We start from the raw sequence: 14,360 nt of genomic DNA on the forward strand, positions 1-14,360 counted from the left end.
GGCGGGATAATCAGTTGTCTTTCAAATTCCCTCTGCACGCAATAGGACAGCGGCAGCGCTATGAGTCCCATGCGTTTCCCACCAGCGGAGCTAGTTGGCTAGTTCAAACGTTTGCCTACTTAATAAAAGCTTAACTCGTGTCACACTGTTCGGCAGCAGCAACATCCATCTTATTTGTTTTCAAGTAGCAGGGAATTCAAGCCAAACCGTTGCAACTCTGCCATCAATCATTATGTTAAGCCCACCTAACGACTCTATACACGATTTCATTGGCCTGATTAAGTTTCGATTTCTGGAGCTCACAAGCCAACGGAGAGTTGCTAGACTAGCCCTGGCAGCAAATGTAATTTGCGGCCGCTAGGGGCGCGTCTAGATTTCTAGGCTACCATTCTCCATCAACCATAAGGGTTTTTGAAACCTCTTCTTAGCTTTGAGCTTTTTTTAAATGTTTTTTTCCCCCTGCTCACTAGTAACCAAAAGACATTGTAGTAGAGACATGTTTTACCTTACAACCCTCCAGAGAAGAGTTCTGGGGGGTGGATGGAGGAAGACATCTTGGGCGATCAGCCCGGTCAGCTTGTGAGTTACGTTATGAGCTAGCAGGTTTTTACACGACTGGTTGTAAGTAAGTAGCGGATGTGTTCAATGTGTTGCAGTGTATTAAGAAAGATTTCAGAGAACAGGCATACTGATGATCCAGACACAGATGTGTACTAAAACAAGCCTCAAATGCATTCCCCGGTATTTCTGAAGAACCATATTGATAAAGTCGTTTGGGTATTGAACCCAACTAAATTCTCCATTGGCTGCTCTTTGACAATGACACGAGACTTATTTGAGATCAATTTGCCACTTTACATATTATGGATAGCATGAGATTAATACTTGATTTGGATGTTGAAGTTAAAAACAAACCATAGCATGCCAAGGACTAATAGCTGGACCCAGGGAAGGAGAAGAGGTTGCTTGAGGAGGAGACTGTGGAGGAGGTGAAATGGAACTGACTGAATGTACTCTGATGGGATTGTGGAAGGCTGCTAATGCAGAAGAAGGAAACCGAGTCAGTCCTTGGATGGATGGAGCGCAATCAATAATAACGACAAAATGACAAAGAACAAGTGAACGCAAAGTGAACGTATTGGGGACCTTGGACACTGTCCATGAAATGATTTTATTATGTGCATTGTGCATACACACATATAGTTAAAAACATGCTTGATTATAACCCATGTTAATCAATACCTAGGCCATTGTTATGACATTGATCCAAATGCTTATCCTGGAGTTTACAGGCGAGCTGTATGGTTTAACAGTGAGACATATGGTTTTACAGTGATCTGTATAGTTTCACAGTGAGCCGTATGGTTTTAAAGTGAGTTGTATGGTTTTACAGTAAGACATATGTTGGTTTTACAGTTAGCTGTATGGTTTTACAGTGAGACGTATGTTGGTTTTACAGTGATCTGTATGGTTTTACAGTGAGACATTTGTTGGTTTTACAGTGAGCTGTATGGTTTTACAGTGAGACGTATGTTGGTTTTACAGTGAGATGTATGTTGGTTTTACAGTGAGCCGCACGGTTTCATGTTGCGTTTTTAGCTGCTATCAGTGGCACCTCCCGTTTGTAATGGTTTCTGTTGAAGATGAAGTGCTGCTTTCCGTTCCCGTTCCTCTAGTTAATGGTCCTAGAACCGTTCATTCCTGTAGACGCTGCTGCTGTGGTGTGCTCTCATACACCCTGTCTCTCCTTCATGTCCCTCCTTCTCTCTTTCTCTCTCCCTCTCTTTCTGTCTTTTCTTTTTCCCTCTATCTCTTCAGACTCAAACTCTTCCTTTCTCAATTCATGATGCTTTTTTGGCACATTAAATGATACAATGTATAGTGAAACCATTGACAAGATCTCTCTCTTTTTAGACTGTCTATCTCTCTTTCTCTCTTTCTTTTCCTCTCCCGACCTCTTTTCCCCATCCCTGTGTTGCCCTGTGCTCACTGACTCATGTAGGGTGCTTTCTGTGTGCGTCATTTCTCCCCTGAACCTTTCATGTTGAACACCCCTCTGCTTCCCCTCTGGAATGTGCAAATAAATGTTAAGTGTGTTCCTTTGTTGAGCACATTTAATTATTTCCTCTTATCTCGAACGTGCAAAGGCTTGATCGTCAGCATGGCAGATTTATCGGTAGCCACTTCCTGGAGTTTGGTATTAAGGAACATGTAACATATTGAGCTTACTGCTGTTGTGCCTTTGAACAAGACAGTTAACCCTGCAGACATCAGCCACCGCGAAGCTGTAAGCATGTGATTCATGTTATCGAAGTGAACATCTCAAAGGGGTTTAGAAGTGTGTATTTAAATACACAGCGCAGGCACACAAACACACACACACACACACACACACAGACAGTCTAACACACTAAATGGTGTGTATTCCAATATATAATGGTGCCGCATGTAGTTTATAATGACAAACAATAAAAATGCTTCTTATTGTGTAATTCCAAAGGTGTAAGTAAAACAGTTTACTTTTGTTACTTGCAAAAATGCAAACCAATTTGGATTAAAAATGCAGGGTAAAATGTGCTTTAAATATAGCTTTTTAGAGTAAAGACAAAGACTGTTGATAAAGGATCTTTGGTAAAGAGAAGTATTTCTGTTTTTCCGCTATGACTACATGCTAAACTGTTAATGCATTTGTGGGAGACTGAAAAAAAAAACAGGGTATATGACCTCCGTATCAGGAGCAAATGAATGTGTGTTGAATATCATTCATATTTCCCATGTTTTTATGTTTTTACTTTGTTTGAATGCAGGTTTACAAAAACCTGACCTTACTGTTTACTTTATAGTCATAAACATATATTAAATATGTATAGCCCAATTTGCTTTTAGTACATCACAAGTAATTACTATAATTAATGCTGTATGGCCTTATTCTGGCCTCAGTACTAGAACCCTGCAACTAAAGATAAAAAAAAAACTTTGGGAAGATTGAGCTTAAGAATGAAACGCTGAACTTGTAAGAATTTCTAGTGATGTGTTGCAGCATCCTTTCAAGTTTATATGTATGACTGGGAGTGATTTCCTGAAAGTAGTTTCAAAGTTAGCCAACTGAAATGAAATTTGATTCTATTCTGATTCTATTTTGATTCTATGAATATGTACTCAGCATCAACTTCTTGTTTTATGTCGATGTATTCGAGGAAATCTGGTTAATTCCTTTTCATGCTTCTTGTACTTAATGGTGTGTGTGGTGTGTGTGTGTGTGTGTGTGTGTGTGTCTACACAGGTTTGTTGCCTGCATAGAATTATACAAAATAATCTTCCTCTTTCCTCCTCCCTTCTCCTGTAAAAAATGCTTTTACTTGCTTTTCGAGTGTAAATAACATTAAAACATTGTATAGCACTGAGAAACTCATCCTTGTACTCCACTTAAACTCACCTGAGACCGAATCCAGCACAGAATATCTTCCCTTTCCCAGATTAATCTCTTGAACTGCATATTTGTGGGGGATTTTCATGGATCAGTTGCACTGTGGACTACACTAACCACGATCAATCTTTCACTATCAGGCCATACATACATATTATGTTTTCATTTAAGCAAAGCACTGCTCCTAATTGAAACATTGTTTAAGAAATGGTATCAAGTAGTGTTTGACAAACGGATACCCCAAATGATTTTTGCTATAGATAAAATGAGATATTACTTATCCGTAAATCACACTAATTAATTTTTCATCCCCGGTTAGTTTAATTTAGCCTAATTTAATGATTGAATTGTAAAGGACAATTCAAATGTGATTTAACATGTCACTGATTCCCATGGGCACTGAGTTTCATTGGACATGACTCAGTGTTTTCATAGGAGGGCAGTGAAATTACTGTCCAGCTCTCTGACCAGTCAGCTCATTCACTCTGATCAGACCATAATGGCTCTCAAAAGGATATAATAGGGTCATGCTCTTCCTTCCTCTCTCTCTCTCTCTCACTCACTCATCCCATGCCCCTCTCTTGCCCCCCCTCTCCCTCATCCCTTGCCCCCTCCACCTCTTTCTCTGTCTCTCTCTCTCTCTCTCTCTCTCTCCTTGCACCTCCCCCCTCTGGGAAGTAAAAATTATGAGCAGAATGTTTCTATTGCATATTGTCTCTGCCAAGTTATTTAAGCATGTCTTTTTCTTGAATGAAAACAGGCCAAACCAAACCAACATGTGACAGACCATCCAAAACTCTTGGAAGAATGTTGATGCTTTTCAGTACAAAGCTCCCAGTTTGGAACACAAAGCTAAACTATAGCAAACTATTCTTATTTTTCTTCTCTTTTTACAATTATGCACTGACATCAAGAGCAGAGTTCTAGACACAATTCCTCTTTTTGTCCAAAGTACACATATGAATCACAACGTTACTAAAGTATAAGTTCTTCCATGGCTAGGCAGTATAAATGAAAGAGTAAGCAAAGACTACATGCAACACTACAAGGGATTCCAGAGGTGCAAATACTGTAGCTTACAGCAGTGGTTCTTAGACTTCTTCTCTGGCAACCCCACAAAAAACATGGGCCACGTCTCGTGACCCCCTTCTCTCTAACTGGTGGAATTTGGTTTCAAAATGTTGTGAGATGGGCATTGGAAGCAGAGGCAGAAAATGTCTTCTCTCATAGGTAGGCTATGTCAACACATATTGACATAAAGGCATTATGTCAATGGTAGCCTTTGAGTAAAAAACTTTAGAAAAATTTCTTTAATCCAGACTGCAAATCATTTTGCGACCCCTCCAAAATATTCGGCGACCCCCAGTTTAAGAACCACTGGCCTACAAGGTTTACTAAATTACTAAATAGTTTGTGCTGCAGAGACTCACTAGGCTTTTCATCTAGAAGACAACACCACTGCATACTCTGGAAGAGAACATGTCTCTGTGCTGTTGATGTAGGATCGCTTGGTCACATGACAGTGTTATCTTGTGGAGTGAAGCATCATGGTCTTAAACTCTGGTGCTGAATGTATCACTCCTCCGTGAGTCTCTCCTAATATGGGTAGAAAGAGTGTGGTGTTAGCCTGAGCCCCACGCCACCATGGCTTCAGCGCTTGGATGCACTGCATCAAACATTTGAACTAAAGAACAAAACAATGGTGATCAGATTGTTTTCGGGATGATGTATCAAATGCAAAACTTGATGTTTATTTCAGTACACAGAAATGCTGCTGGGCCTTTAAGAGTTAGATACAGTACATCTTAAAGAACAATGGTATACCCCATTATAATCCTGTGCATCCTCTGTGTCAAGTTGGTTCAGGTTTTAGCGCTTCATTTTCAGATTTGGATGTCAATGAATTAAAATGACAAAATGGATAAGAACCCTTATAATGATGGCTAATTATATGAGTACAGCTTTGCAAGATGTCTTATGAAAAAGACATAATTCCATCAAAACAGTAAGCCTTCCATCAGAAAATTATCTAAAAAGTGTGTGTTGTCATTGGGTCTTTAAAGAGCCTTGGTACGGCTGTACCTGTTATATTTATTTGATATGAATGGATATTTGATTGGATACAAGATGATGCACTGTCAAACAAACAAATAAAACACTTGAAGCATTCAGGTGGATCATGGGGTCTGTTAAGTTAGTAGGTGCCACTGGAAGCACATTTCGTGCTAATAAATGGGATGAACCTGTCCCACATGTGAACAACATTATGACACTCTGGAAAGGCGATACTTATGTGAAACACAACTATAACACCACACAACAAATCTTATCTTGTGTTGCTGCAGTTGTGCAACTTCATAGATTTGCATGAAGATGCCTCCAATAGACAATCAATGACATGTTTATTCCTTGATCATTATGTGAGATATTGCATAAAAGTGGTTCAGACATACTTTTGCATGCTGTTCATTTACCAGTAGTTCTACTTGGTAAAACTATTAGTAAATAGGTAACAATGAGAAATGTATATGATACTCTCTATATGGTTAAATATTCAACAACCGTACAGATTCTTTACTACAGAGTGGCCTTTTCAGCACAGGCTTGTCGGACTGTGCCAAAAGGTCAACAGGGTGCAATAAGGGTCAAAAAGAACACAAACCTGGACAAGTCAGATGATGCAATGAAACAATGACCAATAGAAACACAAATGTCACCAGCCACACCTCAAAACCTTTTGTATTCTGCTACCCAAAGGCCACAGAAAAGAACAGGCAACAATAACATTGTATCCTCATGTAAGTAATTACAAGATGTTGCACTGAATCAAAGAAATGAACCACTCGACTATTGCATCAGTTGTTTACGACAAAATTTCCAACATGTACCGTTGCATCATTGCCAATCGTGTAAATGACAGTGACTTGGCACTATGTTCTTAACATTTGGTCTAGAAAACCACACAATTAGAGAAAATTGAAAATGTTAGTTGAACATACATTGCAAAAAAATGTGCTCAAACATTTAATTTGGTTAATCTTGTAATATAAAGGAGAATTTTGATTCTAATGGGTAAGACTAATGGGGTAATGGCGGCCTTTGAAATGTCAGTAGGAAGCCCATAAGATGTGGTGGGTTGTGATTGGATGGAGCAGCATCCCAGAGGTGTTGGATCAGCTGGGGTCCTCCTCTGCACCTCCTCACATTGTGTTCGGTTGGGGTACATACAAGTGCCTTTGTATAATAAAGGTGACTGACTCTGCGCTTTGCTGAAATAGTCTGTCAACGCAGAGGAGAGTCCGTTCCGGAGACATTAGGCGCGAAAGGTGATGTAATTCTAACTTTTATGACTTTTAAACCACATCACAGTTTTACTTAAATGTCTTTTAAACCACATCACAGTTTTGCGTAATAAATATACACAAATATACAATAAGGATAGTCATTGGTTTTATCTTCTGATGTAATGCTAAACTTTTGACATGCAGTACTTTTGTCTGGAGTGGCACTGGTAATCATGATCTAAAGTGACTTCTCCTTTTCGCTCAGCAGACCTCTGCTCTTGGCTCGGATGGCTATGAAGGTCGTCTACCTCAACTCCTCCATCCTCCACATCCAGATGCTGACTAACACCACCCCAGCTCAGCAGACTGTCTTTGAGAGCTGTAAGGACATGCCCGCTGGCTTCCTCTTCTATCTTTGCCTGCAGTTCATCAACCTGTCCCTGGGCATCCCGGCCAATGTCATGGTCCTTTGGCTCATCCACAAGAACAAAGGGGACTCCTCCACATCGGACATCTTTATCCTACACCTGGCCATCCTGGACATCTTGTTCTGCCTGATGCCTCCACTGGAGCTGGTTAACCTCATGTACCTGGCCACAGGACACATCTGGTCCACCCTGAGCTTCGTATATGGCGTCAAAGACTGCTCGCTGCTCTTCCTCTCCTGCATCTGCTTGGACCGCTACATGGCCGTGCGCCACCCAATCCTCTTCGCCGAGCTCAAGGACCGCCAACACCGCAAAGTCTGTGCCCTGGCCATGTGGGCCCTCACGCTGGCCTACGCCGTGACCCGCTGCGTAGACACCGTGCCCAACTTCGAGAAGGTCTTCATCGTCATGATCCTGGCCGCCTTCGCCTTCATGGTCTTCTGCAACATCTCCATCCTCTGGGCTCTTAGCCAGTCCGGCCCCGGCCGCGACGAGATGCACCCGGTCAAGAAGAGGGCCTTCAAGATGGTGCTCATCATCCTGGCCATCATCGTCTTCAACTACTTGCCACCCGTCGCCCTCTTCCCCTTCAAACAGTACTTTGTACCCGATGTGTTCCGCTGCTACATCCACTACTTTGCGTTCGGCTTCATGGACATCAGTAGCAGTATCCAGCCCATGCTCTATCTCTCCAAAGAGAAGCTCAATGCCTCCCTGTGTGTAAAGTGTAAAGGCTCTTGCTGCGGAGGCAAAGCTGCACAGGAGGTGAGCACATGAAAGAAAAAACTTCTAAAATAAATTGGATGATATATTTCAGGTTTGCAACTTTGCATAACTTTATTTAAACTGATGTAATGGGTAGATTTGTCAATATCACCCAGTGTTTTGTCAATATCAGGAAATGTTTTTGTAATTTTGTCTAGAAATATTTTGGAAAAAATACTTCCAGAATTATGAGGAAGAAGATAAATAACTTTATATAAACAAATGTAATAGATACTTTTTTCAGTATCACCCGATGACAACATTTTACTCCTGCACATTATTTAAATGCACTTATCTCACTAAATGTGTTTTGCAGAACTACATGCATATATACAGTATATAACAGCCTAACCGATTTTAGATTTATATCTTTTTGTATATTTTATACACTATGTTATTATTTTTACTGTCATATATTTGTAGGCATAACAACATGCATATATGTATACAGTATACTCAAACTCATATAACAACAGGTCTGTATTAGTATAACATCAGTTAAGTTAAGTTGAAATAAATAAAAAAAGTTCATGAGTGTGGTTGGGTATGGGATCCGGATTAGGCCTAGGACTAGACTAAAAGAGAAATAGAAATGGAAAATCTCCTTTGAAAAAGGCTTTTAGTTATGACTAGGCTTAATCCATGTATAGGAAGTTATGAGAAGTTGACCCTATGTTTTAAAAAGACTAATGAATTTCCAGTATATCACTATTTAAAATATATTAAGAAAATAATATACAATCGAAATGAATGTGTTTTAAAAATAATTTAGTCTATTTATATATCTACAAATTGAAGTGTATCACCATTCCAAACAAATGAAGTATGTCAATAAAATCTTGAGCCAATTATGCATCTGGGAAGTCTCCAACCAATAGCACAAGGTATTTAATATCTGTCAGAACTGAAAAAGAGAATATTTTTTTTACAGTATTAGGATTTTTACTCTTGGTTCTGTTGATCTACAATGTGTGCTCTTACATTAACACTGTAATTACTGGGTTATTACTGGCAAGTAATCCTATAGGAAGGATTTTTGCACACCTCTTTTGTCGGGCAGGTGCGTTGGATATGACCAAAGGTCGCAGATCAAGAACTTAGAAAGAATCTTGCACACTGATCATTCCGCAAGCAATTATTTATTAGAAATTACAACATTTTGGTCTTACACTTTCATCATTGTAAATATTATTACTATTATTACCGCAGGTAAGTAAAAAAAACCTGCATCATTAAAACAGAACAATTATATATATATATATATATATATATATATATATATATATATATATATATATATATATATTTGCTTCCACAACAGTGTGTTATGCCTTTTTTCCTATTAATTACAAGAAATAAGATAAACACTCCTGCTAAAAGGCTCCGAAGACAACAAAGGTGACAAATAAATGTGGAGACGATGGACAGTAGCCTACTGTTGACTAAAGATTGATCCATCAGAAGTTAAAAGCCTATACTTTTCTGTCGGCTATCACCTTAATTTCCCTCAGGATAAATAAAGTATCTATCTATCTATCTATCTATCTATCAATCAATCACAGGTGTATCTTGAAATGAACACATTACTAAAAGCAGACAAAGCAAATTAAACATGCCCAATTTCTCTCTCTCTCTCCCTCTCTCTCTCTCTCTCTCTCTCTCTCTCTCTCTCTCTCACACACACACACACACACACACACACACACACACACACACAGCACACACAACAGGACAGAAACTAGCACCATTTCTTTTACTTGAGTGGCAGATCACTGAACACAGGATGGCAGCAGTTTTCCTCCCAGTGCTGGAATTCACACAGCCAAAGAAAAATGTGGATGTGGCGCCACCTATGGACATTAGAGTGACAAAACCACAGTCTGCATCAGTAGCATATGTGTGTGTGCATGTGTCAGTGTGTCAGGGTTGTGCACAATTCCAGGGATGGATTACCAGGGGCCCAAGGGGTCAGGAGGCCCTGAAGCCTAAGCCATTGCATGGAATCATTGCCTCAATATCAACACATCAGGATGTAGGCTATGAATCTGATTGACTTAAAGTATTGGCCATCCCCAAAATGCACCAGAATACAGGAAATCACATCAAACAAATTAAACAAATTCTGGGGGAGGTGTGTGTGTGTGTGTGTGTGTGTGTGTGTGTGTGTGTGTGTGTGTGTGTTTGTGATATGACACTCAATCCCAATCCCACTTACACACTATTTTCATGTGCTTCTTCGTCATGTAGCCTAAACGATATTTAGTTAATTTATTTGTAATTGTTTCTATTTTGCACTGAATTGTCTTGAACCAAACAATTACCATTAACAATGTGTTGCATACATAAAGTAGGCTAGCCTAGGCTATCTTATCTTATCCTAAACAGGTGAACTGTTTGCTTTGGGATTGCTTGTACAATAATATGGTAGCCTATGGCTGAGCTGTAGGCTGTAGAATCTGAGTTTGTTTGATTTTTGTATGATTTGTATGATATTTGTATGATTATGATTTTGTCATATATGTGGTATATGTACATACACTACCGGGGTCACTTAGAAATTTCCATTCCACTCCGTTATAGACAGATACCAGCTGAGATCAGTTGCATTATTTTTTATAATCAGGGCAGTTTTCAGATTACATTATGTGCTTACAGTACATAATTGCAAAAGGGTTCTCCTTTCTCACCTTGCCTTTTTAAATGATATCAGATTAGTAAACAGATTGCCTTTGGAACATTGGATAAATGTTTGCTGTCTGATAATGGGCAATGTAGATTTTGCATTAAAGATCAGCCATTTCTTTCTACAACAGTCGAGAACCCAATCTCGACAGGTAATGTTGTTATTCTCCATGGTAGATATGTCCGACCATTAGCCTATCCTCTTACGCTGCAGCTGCAGCATTTATTGACCAATTAACGAGGCTTATATGAATTAAGAGTGTGTCCATGAGAGGACCAGGCGGGGGTGATACATGCTACGTCACCGATTTTGATGAAACTTGGACAGTTTGAAGGGTCCACCTAAAAACTCAAAAAGCCTACAGCCTACAGCAAAAAACCTCAAAAAAAGGCCCAAAATTGCATAAAATGTTGACATCCCTCCTGCTGTCAGATTTAAACACAGCAAAGTAACAATTCATGCCATCAAAGGTGCATCCAAGGTTAGTTTAAAACTGGAGTTACAAGGCGTAAGGTGTGACTGGTGTCAGTCCAGGACTGCACGTATCCACTATGTCACATGCCTTTTGGCGAATACCCAAAAAATAGCAATATTCATACCTGAATATCTCCGATGAGCAACCTCCTTTTTTCAAAATTCTTTCTTCACATGAAAGGGCCATCTGTGGACTTTATAAATCAAAAGAAAAATGGTCGGCCTTTTTATTATTTTTGTCGCTGTAATAGTGTGATCCAGCCAGTGATTTTAAATACATATCTATTTCAATGATTGGTTGAAACATAATGTTTAGGTCATTTATGGTGGACAAATGGAGATATATTATCATTAATCATGTCTACTGATCAAATCCAAGCTAGATTTAATGTCCTGAGTGCAATATATTCCTTAAGGTAGGGTGACATACACCAGTATACCCGTAGGTCCAATATTTGCAAATGTGATATCTCCAACATATCTCAGGGCTAGAAACAGTCACTTGGATTCAAATAATAACTTGTAACATTTTGGTAGCCAAAGATCAAAGGTCAAGGTCATTGTGACCTTATGTATATCCCTTTGTGGTGGATAAATCTCAAAAAATCCCTCATATAATTTCATATGTGATACAAATATTCACTTTGACTCACAGATAACAAATATTTGAATCTAGTGGTCAAAGGTTGAGGTCAAGGACCTTGCATTCTTGAGAAAATTGTATATCGTAAATGCCTGTAGGAATGTTTTTTTTTTAAAATTTGGTACAAATATTCACTTGCACTTTTGTCTTCGTCATTCATCAGTGACCTCCAGAAGGCTCAACAGTGGTATGTGGCATCTCAGACCCAGCTCCCTCCACACTCATGATAGGTTGTCTACCAACCAATACCAACACATTTTTTGGTAATTTGTCTTTTTTGCTATGGCCGTTTATGATCCGATCAGCAACACAGCCAAGCTGCGGGAACCCACAAATACCAACAAATTCTTCAGTTAATCATCTTTTTTCCTGTGGCCATTTATGATCCCATCAGCAACTATACAACAAACAAAACACCAACCCTTAATGAGGGCACCAAGAAGTACCACCAAAGTCTTTGGTCATTCCTCTTCTTTGCTCTCACAGTTTCTGATCCAATCAGCAACATAACCAGACCAACTGTAAGCCCTTGATGTGGGCACCCACAAATACCTACACATTCTTCAGTCAATTCTCTTCATTGCTGTGGTGGTTTATTATCTGATCATTAACATACCCAGTCAAACCGCAAGCCAACAAATACCAACAAATATTTAGATACCAACTACCAACCAATGTCACAAATTCTTCAGTCATTCCTGTTTGTTGCTATGGCCATTTATGATCCGATCAGCAACATACCAACATACCAAGCAATATCATAAATTCTCCAGTCATTCCTCTTCATTACTGTGGACACTTATGATCTGGTCAACAACATACACAGACGACACGCAAGCCCAACAACTACCACTCCAGAAACACAGGTCAGCGTCTCAGTCAACTCAGGTTACAACATGACCCCAAATAGCATACCAAATAGTGCCATAGCCATTGGCTTGTCTTTTCAGCAGCCTCCGATATTTGTTACAGCTCCTTTCAGTGACTCTCCTCAAAAAAAGTCTGACAGAAGTTTTGTGGCTGATTATATTTTGGTGGTGAAAGGTCATTATTACTGTGACCTCACAAAAAAAAAACTATTTCACTATTCACTAAAAAATATTTTTGAACCAACTTGAACATGATATCCTGGAAACACAGAGTATTGTTATTATTATGACCGCCGCTAGCAAAGCGGTCATATAGGGATTGTCAAAGTTTTTTTTGTTTTGTTTTTTTTTCGTCATCTACTTCCTGAATTTTTGGTCAACGATACCCGGGACACCGAACCACCGGGGCACATGAAATTTGGTGGGTATGTAGCCCCACTAGACTTTTACGGAAAAATTTTGTTTCGTCCCCGGGGGCCACTCCCCCCTCCGTGCTGGGCCCCCCGAACCGCAAAAAAAGCAGTTTTTCCTAAATAACTACCTGAACCGTGGCACTGAGGATGAAGAATCTTTTATGGTATGTTGGTCTCAAGGGCCCACATCAATCTGGCCCATAATCACTCATTTGTGATTTGCACCCCCCCCCCCCCCCCCGGTAAAAAATTAAAATGCAATATTATTCTGCTTTAATCGCCCCTATCTTCAGTTAAGATGTTCAGAACTGCACCAAATTTTATGTGTATGATTGAGCTGGCATTCTCTGGGGGTATGCCAAGTTTCGTAGAATTTCGTCCATGGGGGGGTCTAAAAAAAAATAGGTTATGTGTACATTTAGTGACTGTACACTCATTGGCCTGTAGAAGGCGGTGCACACATATACACATGCACACACACACAGGCACCCACATACTATCGGTATTAGAACGGCCGATACATAATTACAAATTCAGTAGGATTAAAAGAAAGCCAAAATAAATATTCATCATCATCATCATGGCTGCATTTCCAGTATTGGCGATAAGTAGTCGTTTGTCCACTAGATGGCGCATCGTTGCAGTGAGACGTAATTTTGTTGGAAGTTAAAAGTGGGTTGGAAAAACAATGGACGAAGCGTTGTTTAGCGAAGCGTAGGACTGTAGTTTACCGCAGAGAACGTCTAATAAGGATAGGATGATGTTCACATGAAATGTAATTCCCATTTCTTCTTGAAGCCGAAATAAATCTGAGGATGTTTATCGGACATGCTTGGTTTTTACTGCAGGTACATTCATCTTATAATATCAATAAGGACCTAGGTAATGTTACCTTTAGCGTTGGTTGAGTGATGGAGGCCAATTTGATTGATTGCATTTGTAGAAAACTATAAATGCGGTTATACCAAGCAAATTGATAGCAGCACTGTAATTGTATCTTTCCACTGTCATTTGTTGCACGTGCTACAAAAATCATGCAATGGAAGATTTACCAACGTTACACCGGTTTGCCTATAAGCGCGAGACTGAGACGCCTGTTTATTTTGTTTTAAGTGCGTGCAGGGTGTGAGAGGGGAATTGATGTGCTTTGATTCCAGCTGGGTAGTTGTAGTCTGTGAAATTAAAAAGCACGTGTGTGTGAAGTATCCAAACAATGACACCTTCATTTCATTATGGCTGCTTTAGCAACACACCTTAAGCTACTGTGTAGTGGGTCCCATTTAAAAGTGGCTACTTCATTCGCGCTTTCCTTGACTCATGGAGCTGCGTGAATTTTATTACAACTTTTCGCCACGATATGGCAGTTTAAGTCCG

General features: G+C 39.6%; 1 protein-coding gene across 1 annotated transcript; it reads left to right on the top strand.

The window, feature by feature from the left end:
* The first annotated feature begins 6,998 nt into the window (after positions 1 to 6,998).
* On the top strand, positions 6,999 to 7,916 carry LOC121680499 (proteinase-activated receptor 3-like). Its single transcript, XM_042059902.1, has one exon. It carries the CDS (start codon positions 6,999 to 7,001, stop codon positions 7,914 to 7,916), a length of 918 nt encoding a protein of 305 aa, XP_041915836.1.
* The last annotated feature ends 6,444 nt before the right edge of the window (positions 7,917 to 14,360 follow it).

The sequence above is a fragment of the Alosa sapidissima genome, chromosome 13 (genome assembly GCF_018492685.1).
Source record: "Alosa sapidissima isolate fAloSap1 chromosome 13, fAloSap1.pri, whole genome shotgun sequence".
In the NCBI taxonomy this organism is placed as follows: domain Eukaryota; kingdom Metazoa; phylum Chordata; class Actinopteri; order Clupeiformes; family Clupeidae; genus Alosa; species Alosa sapidissima.

Coding starts and splice junctions, on each gene's coding strand:
- LOC121680499 (XM_042059902.1), top strand. CDS start 6,999: ATGGCTATGAAGGTCGTCTACCTCAACTCCTCCATCCTCCACATCCAG.